The sequence below is a fragment of the Colobus angolensis genome, unplaced genomic scaffold, assembly GCF_000951035.1.
Source record: "Colobus angolensis palliatus isolate OR3802 unplaced genomic scaffold, Cang.pa_1.0 Scaffold314, whole genome shotgun sequence".
NCBI lineage: Eukaryota > Metazoa > Chordata > Mammalia > Primates > Cercopithecidae > Colobus > Colobus angolensis.
In genome coordinates, this window is record NW_012116422.1 from 781851 (window position 1) to 799999 (window position 18149).

At 38.8% G+C, this 18149-nt stretch overlaps 1 protein-coding gene across 1 annotated transcript in view; it reads right to left on the minus strand.

Moving 5' to 3' along the window:
- Window positions 1-17709, minus strand: part of MEIKIN (meiotic kinetochore factor) — a 140433-nt gene extending 122724 nt beyond the window's left edge. Inside the window, exons 1-5 of the mRNA XM_011951046.1 lie at window positions 17411-17709; window positions 17167-17260; window positions 16677-16764; window positions 14643-14703; window positions 5206-5334 (exon numbers count right to left, since the gene is read on the minus strand). Of these exons, the coding sequence (XP_011806436.1) occupies window positions 5206-5334; window positions 14643-14703; window positions 16677-16764; window positions 17167-17260; window positions 17411-17516 (478 nt within the window). The 5' untranslated portion in view covers window positions 17517-17709. The remainder of the gene's footprint in view (window positions 1-5205; window positions 5335-14642; window positions 14704-16676; window positions 16765-17166; window positions 17261-17410) is intronic.
- Window positions 17710-18149: the final 440 nt, after the last annotated feature.

Genomic DNA, 18149 nt, shown 5'->3' on the forward strand with positions numbered 1-18149 from the left:
TCACTAATTGTTTCTCTCTTGTAATTCTTTTGTCCCTTTTTCCTTTTGTGCTGTCTTCCTTTGTGTTCCATTGCTTTTTGTATATATCGATAAAGGTTTTCTTTTTCTTCTTTTGTGATTCTTCCATAGGAATTCTGTTTGTGTTGACCATGGGGCTTTTGTAAAATCTTATATAGTAACAGTCTAAGCTGATAACTTAATTTCAATTGCATACAAAAACTACACTTATACTTCTCCCTCTCCTGCACTTTATTCATGTCACAATTTATATATTTTAGTTGTATTATTAACATTTTCAGTTAGTTTTTGACATTTTTATCTTTTAACTCGTATATTAGAACTAAAAGTGATTTAATTCTGGATACTACTATAACAATATTACTGTATTCTGTACAGTATTACAATTACTATTACATTACTATTGTAATAGTAAACTACTATAAAGAATTAGTGAGCTTGAGGACAGGTCATTTTTTAAGACTCCAAAAGCAATTGCAACAAAAACAAAAATTGACAAATGGGACCTAATTAAATTGAAGAGCTTAATAGTAAACTACTATTACAATATTACTGTATTCTGTATTTATCTATATATTTACCTTTACCAGTGAGTTTTATACTTTCATGTTACTGTTTAGCATCCTTGAGTTTCAACTTAAATAACTCCTTTCAGCATTTCTTGTAAGGCAGGTCTAGTCGTAGTAAATTCCCTCAGCTTTTGTTTGTCTGGGAAACTCCTTGTCTCTCCATTTTTGAAAGACTGTTTTCCTGGGTGTACTGTTCTTGGTTGATTTTTCTTTCAGCACTTTGAATATATCATCCCATTCTCTCTGATCTGTAAGGTTTCTGCTGAGAAATCCACTCATAGTTTTATGGCGGCTCCCCTGTACATGTCAAGTCACTTTTTACTTGCTGCTTTCAAATTTTTCTTTGTATATGGCTTTTGACAATTCAATTATAATGTTTCTCAGTGTGGATTTCTTGGATTCCTTCTACTTGGATCCCTTGGGCTTCCTGGATCTAAACATCCATTTAATTCCCCAGATTTGGGATGATTTTAGCTACTATTTCTTTGATTACACTTTCAAGTCCTTTCTCTCTTCTTCTCTGGGACTCCCATATTGCAAATGTTGGTCTGCTTGATAGTGGCTCACAAGTCTCTTAGGATTTCTTCAATCTTTTCATTCTTTTTTCTTCACTAATGGCATAATACTAAATGACCTTTATTTTTCTTCCAAACTTTACTTTAGATATAGGAGGTACACATGCAGGTTTGTTACATGGGTAAACTGTGTGTCACTGGGGCTTGGTGTACAAATGATTTGTCACCCAGATAGTGAGCATAGTATTCAATAGGTAGTTTTTCAATCTTCACCCTCTTTCCACCCTCCAACCTCAAGTAAGCCCCAGTGTCTACTGTTCCCTTCTTTGTGTCCATGTGTACTCAATGTTTAGCTCCCACTTATAAATTAGAACACACCGTATTTGGTTTTCTGTTCCTGCATTAATTTGCTTAGGATAACGCTCTGCAGCTGCATCCATGTTGATGCAAAATATATGATTTCATTCTTTTTTATGTCTGTGTAGTATTCTATGGTGTACATGTACTACACTTTCTTTATCCAGTCTACCACTGATGGGCATTTAGGTTGATTCCATGTCTCTGCTATTGTGAAAAGTGCTGCAACAAACATATGTGTTCATGTGTCTTTATAGAATGATTCCTTTGGAAATATATCCAGTAATAGAATTGCTGGGTCAAATGATAGTTCTAGGTTCTTTGAGAAATCTGCAAACTTCTTTCCATATTGGCTAAACTAATTTACATTCCCATTCCCTCTGTGTACCAGCAGTGTATAAGCTTTCCCTTTTCTCTACAATCTCACAAACATGTTATTTTTTGACTTTTTAATAATAGCCACCTTGACTGATATGAGAAGGTATCTCATTGTGGTTTTGATTTGCATTTCTCTGATGAGAAGAAGACATACTTCTTTAGTCTTCTTTATATTCATGCCCTTTGCCCATTTTTTAATAGGATTGGTTTTTGCTTGCTGATTTAAATTCTTTATAGATTCTGGATATTAGATCTTTGTTGGATGCATAGTTTGCAAATATTTTCTCCCATTCTGTAGGTTGTCTGTTTACTGTGTTGATAGTTTATTTTGCTGTGCAGAAGCTCTTCAGTTTAATTAGGTCCCATTTGTCAATTTTTGTTTTCTTGCAATTGCTTTTGGAGTCTTTAAAAATGACCTGTCCTCAAGCTCACTAATTCTTTATTCTTCTTGAGCTAGTGTGCTGTTATATTGCTCTACTGAATTTTTCTTTTATTTTCTTTTAGAGCTGTCTTGCTCTGTCACCCAGGCTGGAGTACAGTAGCATAATCACAGCTCACTGTAACGTCAAACTCCTTGGCTCAAATGATCCTCCCACCTCAGCCTCCTAAAGCATTGGGATTACAGGCATGAGCCACTGTGCCTGGCCTCAGTTCAGTGATAGTATTATTCAGCACCAAAAGTACCTATTTTGTTCTTTTTAAAACTTCCTTTTTGTTGAAATTCTTATTTTGTTCATGTATTGTTCTTCTCAGCTTGTTGAGCATCTTCATAATGATTATTTTGAATTAGTTGTCAGAAAATTTGTATATCTCCATTTCATTAGGGTCAGTTTCTGGGGATTTATCTTATTCCTTTGTTTGGACCATGTTTCCCTGCTTCTTAATTTTCCTTGACTCTTGGTATCAGCATCTATACATTAGAAAAAACATCCACTTCTCCCAGTCTTGCAGACTGGCATTGTACAGAAGACCCTTATAAATAAGCCTACCCAGAGATCTCTCAAATCTTTGTGCTAGTCCAAACCACCATCTTTGTTGTTATCAGCCTCCAGGCATTTAGAGTATGTCAGATCCTGTCAACATTTTAAGACAGGTGTGACAGAAGCTAGTCCCAAGAACATCCCTTGAAAAGCTGCAATGGACACACAGTCCAACTCCTTCTCTCCCGAGGGAGAAGCCAGAATCTGTTTTCCCCGCCCCCCCACTCACTCTGCACTGAGCCAGGTGGAGGGCATGTGGCAAATGTTTGTGTCCTAGAGCAAACTGTCATCTTTATTCTCAGCAGTCACCAGTCACCTTGGGTATGCTGGGTCCTATCAGCACTCTGAGACAGGCAAGACAGAAGTCAGTTCCCTCAGGCATTCCTCAGAGAATTCAGAACACTGGATGTATTGTCAAGTCCCTTATCTTGCTCTTCCCCTCAGGGAGAAGCTGAAAACTGTGGTATGGGTTTCCTCTCAATTGTATGATGTTGTGCTAGGAGTAGGAATTATGGTGAGGATGTCTCAAATTGTCCTACTGGCTTTGATGTGGCTGGCCCCATGCTTGCCAGGATGCAGGCGCCTGCCTACTGTTTTCTGAATTTTTCACAAAGGAAACTGGTCCATATACTGCTGTTGGTGTGCCCATAAGGAGTAGGCAGGGCCATGGCTTCCTGTTTCAACATCTTGCCAACAGCATTCTCACACTTTGTTTTGTTTTGATATCTCTTTTTAATGTTAGAGGCTTTACTCAGAAGTCTGGTGATCCTTGGCTCTCTGTTCATATTTAAAAGTGGGTCCTAAAAGGCTAAGTGGTATCCCTATGGCCTAGGTGGGGCTTGTCACGTAGTTGGCTTCACTGTAGTGTCTTCTGCCTGGTCAGTTTCACTGAGGACTCCTGAGGTCAGTATCTTTAGATATTTTCTTCTGGGGTACTCAGTTCCTGAGAAAATAATCTTTCATTTTCTCAACAGAAGGTTCAAGTCTGGGAAGCTGACAAGAAAAATGGGCTGCTGGGGTAGGGTGGAAATAAGCATTGGGTGAGCAGATCCCATAATTTAGGATGTACACTTTTACTTAATTTCCTCTTCCAAATCCAGTACATTATCTGCAGCAGTCAGCTTTGGCTGTTTAATAAACAACCACAAAATCTCAGTGGCACAAAATGAAAAGCATTTATTTTTTGTTTCCATGTCTATTAGTTGGCTCAGGTAACTCAGATTACAAGTCTGCAGATCAGCTGGGGCAGCTCTCTAAAGTGAGCTGGTTGCCTGGGCTGTTCCACTCTGTAACTCTCATTCTGGGGTTCCACAAGAGAGGCAGAAGCTAATTAGGATACATTCTCATGATAATGGCAAAAGTGCAAGAAGACAAGCCCAACCACTTAAGCAATTTGAAAGCTTTTCTTAAATTGTGTTTGTTGCAGAAAGCAAGTGACATGGCCAATCCCAAAGCCAGAGAGTAGAAAAGTACACTCCACCCATTATGAGGGTATGAATATAATACTACAGAGAAATGAATAATTGGGACTGACATTTCAAAATACCACAGTATCCCTGCTATTAACAGTACCTAGTATTCTCCAGTCTGGAGTCCCTGTTTCAAAATATTCTAAAGAATAACTCTACAGGCTCCCTTTGAGCAGGAAAGGAGCAGTTAACCACATCTTTCATGTTTTTGACATCTATTTACAAGTATTTGGCACAATCAAATTATGAACTTTTCTGTGACACTATAGTGCAAATTGGCTTGTTTCTGGGGTATTCACATTGTTGGTTTAGGACTCCGCTTTCTTAGGTCTGCTGTATCAGACCATCTGATTAACCTTCCAAACTTCGTACTTTTCTTTTTTCCAATTATCTTTGCCCTTATGAATGTATTACTTTAAAGAAAAAGCTGTTTTCTGCCATTGTAAGATTGTAGAGTAAGGCATGTATTTGATCTGCCATCATTAACCAAAGGCTATAGTTATATGTATAATAAATGTAAATAACTCTTAATTTGTGGAGAAAATTCAAGCAGGGACTTGGCTTAGCTAACACTTAAGTTATTTGCTGAAAAGTAAGATAAGTACAGGAAAAAAAAGATAACATATGGTTCAAGGGAATAAGTATACATTCATTAGGTGCAAAATTGATTAATAATTGGATGTGCGTTACATATAAATGCTAAATGACATTTCTTCATTCTTCCTTGATCTGAGGGCTTTTGCTCTATCAGTCCTATGTGACTAGGAATGAAACACAACGGGTAATGGTCAGGGAAGTGAGGTGTTGGTGAGGAAGAGGAGTATGCCTTCTCGAAAGGGACGTTTATTCATTGGAGGATTTGTGGACAAAGGAGTAATTTCTATAGTAGAGCAATTTAAGGTTGGAATTACTTTCTCACCTAAATAATCTGATTTTCTGAACAGTTCAGGTGATGGAAAGCTGTCTTCAAAACTCTTGTATTCTGCATAAGAGTCTGTTACTGAATAGCTCAGAGGAGAACTGGCCATACCATGGTGCAAACTTAATCCTGTAGAATAAAGGAACAAACAAAATGGATAAATGTTTTGATACAAAACAGATGTGAATCCTAAAAATTGAAATGTATGGAAATGTACATGCTTAGTTATATATTATTACTAGAACATAAAACTGCTTCTACATACAACTAAAAAGGCATAATATTTTTAACTATTTTAATTTGATCTTGGACAATCATTCAATTTTTGATGGTGATAAATTTGTTATAATCCTCTTTTGTTGTTTTTCAAAGTTTTACAACTTACTCCTTTTCTCTACTTTGGGGTCAGTTGTGATTTTTGGCTCAAAAATTTAAGTTTTTTTTTTTTTTTTTTTTGAGACCAAGTCTCGCTCTATAGTCCAGGCTGGAGTGCAGTAGCGTGATCTCAGCTCACTGAAACCTCCGCCTCCTGGGTCCTGGTTCAAGCAATTCTCCTGCCTCAGCCTCCCAAGTAGCTGGGATTACAGGAATGCGCCACCATTCTGGTTAATTTTTTTTCTTTTTTTTTGTATTTTTAGTAGAGATGGGGTTTCACCATGTTGGCCAGGCTGGTCTTGAACTCCTGACTTCATGATCCACCTGCCTCGGCCTCCCAAAGTGCTAGGATTACAGGCATGAGCCACCGTGCCCAGGCAAAATTTAAGTTTTATATATAAGTAACCCACTAATTGTAAGCTAACTAGCCGAGGAAAGGGTGATTCTAGTTATTTCATCTAAAAAACAATGAGCCTACACATACACAAATAGATTAAAATAATTTAATAAGAGAGCATGGAAATAGACTCACACATAGATAAGCAACTGATTTTTGACCAATATGTAAAGGCAATTCAGTGGACAAAGGATAGTCTTTTAAACAAAATGTGCTGGAACAACTAGGTACCCGTATGAAAAAAACAAAATAATAAAACTTGCACTCATACCTTCCATCGTGGAAAGAAATTAACTCTAAATGCATCATAGATCTAAATGTAACTCCTAAAACTCTAAAACTTCTTTTAAAAAAAAAAGGGAAAGGCCGGGTGTAGTGGCTCAAGCCTGTAATCCCAGCACTTTGGGAGGCTGAGGCGGGAGGATCATGAGGTCAGGAGATCGAGACCATCCTGGCTAACATGGTGAAACCCCATCTTTACTAAAAATACAAAAAGAAATTAGTCAGGTGTGGTGGCGGGTGCCTGTAGTCCCAGCTACTCAGGAGAGGCTGAGGCAGGAGAATGGCATGAACCCGGGAGGTGGAGCTTGCAGTGAGCCAGACTGCGCCACTGCACTCCAGCCTTGGTGACAGAGAGAGACTCCATCTCAAAAAAAAAAAAAAAAAAAGGAGAAAATTGTAACACCGAGTTATGTGAAGAATTTTTCTATTTAACACTAAAAAAGATTCATAAAACAATAGCACTGATAATTTGGACTTTAGCAACATTTAAAACTTCCCTTCAAAAGAGACTATTAAAAGACAAGCTACAGGCTGGGCGCGGTGGCTCATGCCTGTAATCTCAGCACTTTGGGAGACCGAGGCAGGCAGATCACGAGGTCAAGAGATAGAGACCATCCTGGCCAACATGGTGAAATCCCATCTCTACCAAAAATACAAAAATTAGCTGGGCGTGGCGTCATGTGCCTATAGTCTCAGCTACTTGGGAGCCTGAGGCAGGGGAACCGTTTGAACCCAGGAGGTGGAGGTTGCAGTGAACCAAGATCAAGATTGGCCACTGAACTCCAGCCTGGCGACAGAGTGAGACTCCGTCTCAAAAAAAAAAAAAAAAAAAGGCAAGCTACAGATAGGGAGAAAACATTTGCAAATGGACTGAAATCCAGAATGTAAAGAACTGGCTCGGCACAGGCTCATAAGCAACTGATCTTTACAGGCTCATGCCTGTAAAGACAGCACTTTGGTATGCCAAGGTGAGAAGATCATATGAGCCCAGGAGTTTTGAGACCAGCCTGAACAACACAGTGAAACCCTGTATCAAAAAAAAAAAAAAAAAAAACATGAAAAACCAGAATATAAAGAACTGTGAAAACTCAATAATAAGAAAACAAATCCTCAATAAGAAAATGGACAATGTATTTGAACAGAGAATCTTCCCAGGCTCAGAGGTCTTAAAGTCATTCCTATGGGAGTGGACTAGAATGAAGAACTGTCCAATAAATGATGGTGACAGAACATAGTACTAAAAGTTGAGGAGAACCAGAGATTTGGTAAGAAAAGGGAAAATGTGCTCTGCTATATTTAGTCTGCATTTATTAAACATTTCCAATATGACAAGATAGAGATCAACACTGATAGAAACTAGTTGTGGGGGTCAGGGGTGGTGAATAAGAGATCAAACGGGAGCATTGTTCTGAAAACCTATTATTTCCTACCCTGGAACTAACTTACACCTATCTCTGCTCATCCATTACCTACCTCAGACAACTAACTCTTTGTCCTTCCTCCCAAGACCTCACTGCAACTTTTTCTCCTATGCCAACTCCCTTGTTAAAAATGAGAACTGTTTTCTACCTGGACATCTTTTCCAGCTGCCACTGCAACACTTAAATTGACTGACTCAATCTACCATCCTTCTCCATATCCTCAACTGTCAAGAGTAGTAGGCTGTCTCTCTGAGCATCCTTTGCTTTCCCTTCTCCAACTGCCATAGAGTATCCTGTCCCTGTCCTAGCTAACTTTTATCCTTCTCACACTGTCTTCATCCTTCCCATCCACATGTTATATCTATCCTGCCTTCCATTCCTCAAAATTTAATGAATACCCCTCATAGCTGAGCTATCCTTAACACTAAGCCCCAGAACTCAAGCTGGGCTCAGAAATAAGGAAAGCCCACCATCTGGGTAGTTGAGTACAAAAAATAATAAATGTTAATGTTGTATCAGTGGGAGGCTGTCCCTGGTGTCACAAGTTAGAAATGTAAATGCAATTTAAAAATATATTTTTATCAAATTGTTCATTGTTAAACTGACAAATAGTTCTACAAAGCTTATAGCAAAAACTGCAATCTCATCTCATATCTCCCCATCATAATTTTCTACCCTCTAGAGACAATTCCTTTCAACTCTATTAATGGTTTCTTTTGATAGGCACCTCCTTTACATTTCTAAATTAAATGCATTCAATGTTTCTATTATTATGACTATTCAAATATACTTCTAGCCAAGCCCTATACTGTGAGCCACATTCATCACCTTTTTGCTACAATTTATTTTCCTTTGAGTTGTTACCTAATTTTAAAATTTGTTTTCTAAGTACTTCATTAAGTATTAATACTAAGTACTATTTTGTTCCAACTTTTTTTTTTATTTCTTTTTGAGACAGAGTCTCACTCTGTCACTCAGGCTGGAGTATAGTGGCAGGATCTTGGGTCACCGCAACCTCTGCCTCCCAAGCTCAACTGATCCTCCCACCTCAGCCTCCTGAGTAGCTGGGATTACTACTGCTAAGCTGCTAAGCCTGGCTAATTTTTTGTACTTTTAGTAGAGATGGGATTTTGTCATGTTGGCCAGGCTGGTCTCGAACTCCTGACCTCAAGTAATCCACCCACCTTGGCCTCCCAAAGTACTGGGATTATAGGCGTGAACCATGGCGACCGGCCTTGTTCCAACTTTTTCCAAGAATTTAAATTTCAATACTTTAAAAATACTTTAAAATACTTTTAAAAAAAAACCAGGTTATCTATTTTTTATTTTCCTCCCTCTCTCCCTCTTCTTTCTTCTTTTTTAAAAAAGTATAGCTATTAGAGACCTCAATCCATTTGCTCAGATTTGGACTGTTAGTCCTCTATACATCCTACACAGTTGTCTTCCTAGGATTTCCCTTTACCATTATCCTAAGAAATTCACATATTTCCTGTATTAGATAAGAGCCTTTGATTCCTAGATCCCATGATTTCTTCTTTATTATTTCCTGGTTTTCTTGGAACATCTGCTTCATTCCCGAGAAAAGGTACAAAGAAGATGTGTCTAAAAATTCCTTTATCCTAACACTTGAGTGACAGTTTGGCTGGGTAAGAATTCTAGGTTAGTATATTTAAGAGACTGATTCAATTTTTTTGATGTGTGACAGCTTTTAAACCTCACTGTTCCCTCTTCCCCTTCCCACCTTACATCTGGGTGACAAGAGAGCCTTGGTGGTCCATCTTTTGGCAATGGTAGCAAGTTCAAACCATGCACAGGAAACCTCAACCTGGTCCGATCCTCTAAACATCATGAAAACTCCAGGCCAGGCCTCCTTCCCCTTCATTCTCAAGTCATTTGCAGTCCTGCTTGGAGTCATCTTTCTCCCGAGAAAGGCTCATTATATGAGTAATATACCTTTCCATACCTTCCTGGTGCGTGGATGGCATAATCAGTGTTGAAATCCAGGACAACTCTTGAATGGGAGTCCATCCTGACTCTGCAAAATCAGTGTTCTTCAGAATTCTGAATACATTTTTCTCCCCACCACATTCTACCTTCTGGAGTTGTTCTTCAGAAGTCCAATGCCATTGATATTCTTGATTGCTTATTGCAACTGATTATTTTTTCTCTGGAAAACTAATAAATTTCTCTATCTTGAGGATTTAAAAATTATATAATGTTACTGTAACTTGGTGTGTTTTTTTTTTTCATTTATTGGGGTGAGCGCAGTTTGCACTGTCCAAATTTGGCTCTCCGTATCTCTGTTCATATTCAGAATTTGAATGGCTCTTTCAGTAAATATACTCATGAACATTTTTAATTCCAGGAAAATTTCTAGCTTTGTGTGTTTAATAATTTTCCTTCTGTTTATAATGTCTGAACTACTGTTTTTTAGATGTTAGAATCATTGGACTCATCTTCTAATTATTTTTCTTGTTAAAATAACAACTTTATTGAGATATAATTCACATGCCATAAAACTCACCCTTTTTTTTTTTTTGAGACGGAGTCTCGCTCTCTCGCCTAGGCTAGAGTGCAATACTGCGATCTTGGCTCACTACAGCCTCTGCCTCCCAGGTTCAAGCAATTCTCCTGCCTCAAAAATTCCGAGTAGCTGGGATTAGAGGTGCATACCACCAAGCCCGGCTAATTTTTTGTATTTTAGTAGAGACAGGGTTTCACTGTGTTGCCCAGGCTGGTCTCGATCTCTTAGGCTTAGGCAATCCACCCACCTCGGCCTCCCAAAATGCTAGGATTACAGGCACAAGCCACTGTGCCTGGCAAAAACGTACCCTTTTAAAGTGTACAATCAGTGGGTTTTTTTGTAGACTTATGGAGTTGTGTCCCGACTGACACTATTTCTATCCTTTATCTTCTCTTTCATGTTTGTTCAACTTTTTGGAATATTTCCTTAAATTTATCATCCAATTCTACAGAATGTTTTCTGATTTCATATTTTTATTTTTTAATGAATTTTTTGTTCTGAATGCTTTTTATAGGAGACTGCACTTGTTTCATGGACACAATATTCTTTCATCATCCTGAGGATATTAATGAAACTGTGGCTTTTTAAAAGATTTCTTTTTCTTGTATTGTTGCCCTTCAAGTTTCTTTTATTTAGTATCTATTACTTTAAATGTTTACTTAAAAGGTCTGGTAATTCTTGAATGTTCAAGAATGAGGTACCAAAATGGCATCATAACTGGGGCATAGGAAGAAGTGGATTTTACTGAAAAGTATTTAGATGGGGACCAGGCCATACTACCAGAACGCAGATTCCACAGTCTTCTCCTGGGCACAGAAGTTTCCAAAAGAGGAATCCTTTAATCTTCTAGTTGGAGTGTATTTGCCTGAATGCATAATGGGTCTGGGGATTTCACATCAAAATATACAGACTTTCACTTAATTCCCTTTCCTCCCCGGCCACTGATAGTTTTCAGTACAGTATCCTTGAATCCAGACCCTCTGCTTCAATGTCTTAGACTACCAGGGTGGGGAGAAGCATAGTTTCCTGGCCACAGTGTGTTAAGGAAAGGGTCAAAGAAAGCATCTAACTGTTACTTTTGAAGATTCCAAAACATCTTATTTTACATATTTCCTCCAGGAATATGTAATGCCTCTAATTCCTGAACCTTTAGCCTGAATCAGTTTGTTTCCTGGTTTGTCTCTACTCTAGACACCTAGTTTTCAGCTTTTTTTTTTTTTTTTAAGATCTGTTAGGTCAATTATAATTCATTAATCTACCTTCCAGATTCCAAACTTTCATTAATTATCTCTTGCCAGCTGAGGTCTCTTCTTTGAACCTATGGCTTTACAACATTTTTATGCCTTTATTGATATTTTAGTAGGGTTTCAGAAAAGAGAAATGTGTATTCAATCTTCAACATTAAATATAAAGTCCATAATTAATTTTTCAACGTGTTATAAAGTTACTAGATTCCAAGGTAGAATTAAAACAATAAATCATATGTTAACTAGAATTCTGTGGGCTGCTCAAAACTTAGCCCATCACAGTGTTTTATTATGGGGAAAAGTATTTCAAGTTTCAAATATCAGCAAATGAACTTTTAGAATACAAGCAGTTCGTAAGTTAGAGACAATTTATTTTCTATTTCCTTATACCTTTCACATGTCAACTTGATAAACCTAGTAATCAAGGACATTTCTCATATATTTAAACTATGATTTTAGAAAATGCTGATTATGGTTAAATGGTATTTTCTCTAAATAGAGTACAAAACCCATCCAACAAGCATTTGAGACATTCAACAATTATTTGAACCTGTATTATCTTTGAAACTGTATTCCAAGCATGGGATAGGAAGATAAAAGATAGTGCTAATTTTCAATGGCTTTAGAGTCATTTTCCTCTTTTTCAAGAGTTAAAGACAGACAAAAACAATTACATTGTGGTTTTGAGTCTTTTGACAGAAGTATACAGAGTGCCACAGAACTACCAGGATAGAACAAGTCACCTAGAAAAAGAGAAGTCAGAAGAGGCTTCCCAGGAGAAATGGCTCTTGAATTTATTTTTGAAAAAGTTAATAAGGCAAAGAAGGGAGAGGAAGAAGGAGAGAAAAGCATTTCCTGAGCACCTCCTATGTTCTTTTGCACTGCATTCTAGGAAATATTCCTCTAGTCTATTTTCTAGCTCACTAATTTTAGTTGAATTAATTCCAATATTAGACTCCTTGGTTTTTAATTTGATAATATTTTTGTTCCCAGGGACTATAATTTTTTTCATAGCAGCCTGCTATATTATGGATTCAGTGACCTCTTGTATCTAGAGATACTTAGTTTTGTGCCATTTCCTCAAATGTTAGTTCTATTTGTTGCATTTGTTGCCTCTTTTCCATGGAACTGGTTTTCTTCAAAAGTCTGGATATTCCTGGTTGCCTTATTCATGTCTCTGAGAATCTGTTTATATGGCAGTAAGTAAAAATTCTGAAACAGTGGCTTGCTTCTGGAGATTTCGGAAGAGTGATGAGACATTCTGGGAACTTGTGTTCTAGGTGGGGATGTCCTGTATGTTTTACATACTGTAGGTTACATGGGGGCACTGCCCTGTCTGGCCAGTGTCCACAATGGAAGTCTGCTGTATCAGAAGTCTCATGGTTCAGAGAGCCATACTAACTTTATTATGGAGTTAACAAACAGAAGAATTGACTACCACTTTTACTTTTTTCTTCCTCTGCTATCCTTGTGGTAATATGCAGCTACTTCAGACTCTCCTCTGTTTATCAACTCAGCCCCAACATTTGACTCTTAAGAGCCAGCCCCCCTGATAGTTCACTTTGCTTAGGAGTAATTCTCAGGGTTTTCTCCTGGCAGCAGGCACTGGTAGCTGCCAGAGTTTCCAGTAGAAGGGGATAATGAAAAAGGGACCAGATATTTCAAATGTAGTTCTTAATCCATCACCTTGACAATTCCTTCAAGATCTCTCTTTTTTGTTTTTTTTGAGATGAAGTCTCGCTCTTGTCCCCCAGGCTGGAGTGCAATGGCACAATCTTGGCTCACTGTAACCTCCACCTCCCGGGTTCAAGTGATTATCTTGTCTCAGCCTCCCAAGTAGCTGGGATTACAGGCACCTGCCACCATGCCCAGCTAATTTTTGTATTATTAGCAGAAACGGGGTTTCACCATTTTGGCCAGGCTGGTGTAGAACTCCTGACCTCAAGTCATCCACCTGCCTTGGCCTCTCAAAGTGCTGGGATTACAGGCGTGGGCCACGGCGCCTGGCCAAGATCTCTTTTATTACAGTCTTTTGCATTTACTGATCAAGGATTTAGAGTATTTCGAGTATTTCTAGGATACTTTTATCTCTGCAGTGTTTTTTTTTTTTGCTCTTGATATGTTCATCAATTTTGTCTCATCTGCTTTTAAGAATTCCTCTGTACTTCCAATGTGCTGGTGGCATCCTTGTTTTCAAAATAACTTTGATTATACCAATATGTAGATGGCTCACCAATTTCTATCTCCAGCCCTCCATATCCAACTACCTGGTGGATATTGCTACTTAGCCATCTTAAATGCACTCATAACTTACTATACTAAAAACTGAATTTTTAGTCTTTTCCTCAAACCAGTTTTTCTTTCAGTGAATGACACTACCTTGTATCCAGTTATACAAGCCAGAAATAGTAGTCATCTTTGACACCTCCATCTCCTTCACTCTTCATTTGCCAAATCCTGTCTCATTACCTGAAATAGCCATCACATCAGCACCCTTCTTTCCATCTCCAATGTCACCACCCTAGAAGGCACCATTATTTCTCCACTAAACTACTTGAACAGCCTATTAACTACACTCCTGATTCTTTCCAGTCCTTCTTCCACACTGCAGCTAAAGTGATCATATCATTCTCTATTAAAATGACTTCAATGACTTTCTGCTGCTCCAAATATAAACATTAATATTTCTGATATGGAAGACAAAGCTATTCAGGGCCTCAAACTGGTTGTCTAATCCTGTCTTATACTCACATTTCCTCCTACTCTGTGTACTGCAGTCATACCGGCCTTCTTCAGTTACTCAACGCATAATGCTTAGTCCCGTGGTAGAGCTTCCCTCTGCCTGAATTTCTCTCTACTCATCTCTGCATAGTTAATTTCTACTCTCCTTCAGATCTCAATTCAATTACCATTTCCTCATGGAAGTCTTCCCTAATTTCTCTAAATAAACTCAAATTACTCACACTCAAGTCAATCCCTTTTATAGTACTTATCACAAGTAATTTCACATTTACTGGCATGTGCTTAAAGGCTTTAAGGATGAGATCTATAGCACAGTCAGAAGGATTCACTTTGGAGTAGGAAAAAGACACCTCTTCCACTGAGATGGGAAGATGAGGACAGATACAGATGGATGCTTATGTTTGGAGGAAAGACAGAAAGCTGAGGGAGTTCACATCTGACAGTCTTACCTGATACTAGTTCACTATTTGATGAACTACTATCAACCTGGAGGTCATCAGTAACTGATTCCTAAGTGAAATAAGAATTAAAGCTATAGCAAAATTATGAGATTGACCATTTCTATATTATAATCTTGTACATTGATTTATTTTAGAAAAATGAAAACATCAACTTTGCATTTGTTTCATATATATAATACATTCATTCAGTTTATTGTTCAGATGTAATCTGATATTTAATATTAAACCTAAAAATAAATATTAAACTATAATACTATGAACATATCTTGTAATCAACAATATGCTAGTCAACTAACTACTGTGGGATGACAGCAAATAGAAGATAGAGGTGAATGTTTTTCTGGTTCCCTAGTGGGGAGGGGCTTTTTTTCCATCTATAGAGGCAAATATATAAATCAAAAGAAAAGACTAGTAAGTCTAAAATACTAGAAATAAAATTAAAGGCAAGTAAACAAATATGGAAACACTGATTATATATGTGTGTAGAAAAGTATAACTCTCTTTAATATTTAATAGACATTTAACAAAAAAGTACAAATGGCCAATAATTTGAGAAAAAAAGTATCAACTTCCCCAGCATTCAAGAAATGAAAAGTAAAAACCATGTTACTTTTCATCTATCTATCTATCTATTTCACATATACACACACACATATATATAAAAGTCTCAGGTAAGATGGTGCTGATTTATCAACATGAATAAAAAACTTGAGCATGATCCAACCTGTGATCCACTACAAAGTATTTATCTTAGGGTAACAATGTGAGGTGCACAAAAAACTTCTGTAACAGAATGTCTGGATATCAATAACAGCAAAACCTAGGAAACAATCTCAATTTCCCAACCATAGGGAAACAGTAATACAAATTACAGTATATCTGTCTACAAGACAAAACACTATGAAGACACTAAAAGTCATATTTTTGAAGACTAATGTATGGGAATATACAATAAGACAACTTGTAATTTTTTTTCAAGCACAGGAAAAAAAGGAACAGAAACATATAACAATTTGAAGAAACTTTCAAAGCACTATTTTTTCATAGTGTAAATACTCTACAAGGACTACTTTACACTGTTAAAACATGGGCTAAAAGCCTTTTTAAAAAATGTCTTGTGTTGAAACTGCCTTCCCCCAAAAACATGTTATAAGGAAATATTAAGTTAAAAAAAAAATAGAACTTGGCCAGGTGCGATGGCTCATGCCTGTAATCCCAGCACTCTGGGAGGCCTGGGGGGGGGGTGGATCCCTTGAGGTCAGGAGTTCGAGACCAGCCTGGCCAACCTGGAGAAATCCCCTCTATACAAAAATTAGCTGGGTGGTGGTACGCGCCTGTAATCACAGCTATTCAGGAGGTTGGGGCAGGAGAATCGCTTGAACCCGAGAGGCGGAGGCTGCAGTCAGTGAGCCAAGACTGTGCCACTGCACTCCAGCCTGGGTGACAGAGCAAGACTCTGTCTCCAAAAAAAAAAAAAAAAAAAAGGAACTTGACTATAAAGTTTAATGTTAAAGTCAGATGAGTTACAAGCAATTTTTAAAATCTGAGTTTCCCTAAATTAGTGCTGTACAGCTTTAAAATATAGTACAGAATTCATATTAAATACAGCATATCAAGAAGTTATAAACTATTCTAATGAATAAACATTAGAATGCTCTGTAACATATTAAACCCTTAGTAATGAATGTTTCCAGATGTTAACGGAAAATCAAATGGAAAACATGAAAAAAGGAGTTATTAAGTAACATTTTGTATTTGTCATACAGAAAATTCACCAATTATGGACGTTTCTCCAAAAACGTGTTAAGGGAAAGAGAAAAACAAAAATGCATGACTATGAATCTACCCAAGTCAGAAATTCAAGGCCCTGTCTAAATACACATCAGTGTTTGTAAAAATATTGGCGAGCTATCTAACATCTACTGAACAAAGCCCATTTTATTATTTCATCCGGAGATAACATCAGGTACTGATAGTCTCTACACTAAGTGTATCCAAGGAATAAAAGAGAAACATACATACACTCAACGGTGCAATCTTCTCATCCTGGGTGTCTTCACTAGACCTATTTTCTTGCAGACTCTTCTCTCCTGTAACTCTTAAGTGAGGGCTAACAAACAACATAATTAGTTTGCACCGTCTGGATTTGGCTCTCCACATCTAAACAGTTCATACTGTTTAGAATCTGAAAGGCTCTTCAGGGACATCTTTAGGAAGAAGTAAGGACCAGAGTGGTGACTTGCACCAAAACCCAAATGCAGTGTAACAATCTTACAGCTCAGCGACCAATTTATCTCACTTCCTTTTACGTAAATTGGCAAGCCTTCCCCTTTTTAAAAATAAATCTTCCTGAAGTCAAATTTTGGGGTCCATGTTCTTAGAAGAGCAAAATCAGAGTACTGTATTTGTTTTGTTCATTGACTGTTAGAATAAAAGGCTACTAGCAGAAAATCCGGCTGGAAGTTTTCTGAGGCAGCCAGCGAGGGTGGGGCTGTTATTCGAGCCTACATACCTGGGCAGCCCAGAGCCGCTACTTCCCTGCCTGCTCCTCTCCGCTTTCTCTGCAATCTTCGACAAGCCGTGCACGTTGCCTTTTCTCGTCGAACCTGAGAGAGGCAGGCACGTTTCAGGGCAAGAAACCCACCCACCGTCTTGAGGGGGTCCTGGGCCCGAGGCCTAGCACCGCCGCCCTCCCCCGGTACCATCCCGCAGAGCAGCTTGGCTGAGCTTACGGTGGGCGAGCCTTGAGCCTGTACCTGGTGGGGCCTCCGCCTTCGCGGGAGAGCCTAGGTCTGGCGTCGGGGTGAGATTGAGCCTCTGACCCGCCCGCTTTTTGCGGGTATAGACCCGTAGCGGCCACATTGCTATCCCACCCTACCCCCAGGCCTCGGGTGCCTCTGGACCCTCGATGGCCTGCCTTCCTGAGGATCAGGGGTAAGTCGCAGGGAGTCAGCGTCCAGGCGAGGCCCGCAGAGCAGCCCCACAGCAACTAACCCAGCGAAAGCAAAAGCCCCAGAGCTGGAGTCGCTGGTCCTCGCTCCCGCCTTTTTAGCTCTGTGAGGCCGCGCAGAGGCTTCTGGGAAAACGGAGGAACGCGGCAGCCGTCCGGCCCTCCTGTAGGAGCCCCTGGTTACTGGGCCGCTGGCGCAGGCTCCCTGAACTCTAGCGAAACGGGAATTTTTTGAAAAAAACTTCTTCCTCGTCCTGAAAAAGGTTTAATTCAGCCCCTCCTCGGTCTGAGCACTTAGGTTTCCCCTGTGGCTGCATGCTTAATTCAATTGGGCATGAAGGAGTAAAGGCCTTCCCTCCTTTGGGTGGGCCCAACACTTCCTCTGAGCGAGCTCTCCCTATCACCACTGCATAAGGCCTTAGTAATGGAGTTTTAGACCACCAGCACAGGCAGTCTTGTGAGGGGTCGGCCTCGGTTCAGGAAGGTCACAAAGAGGATTGAATGCACCTTAAAGTAAGGAGGAGCTTCTCCCCGAGGTATCACCT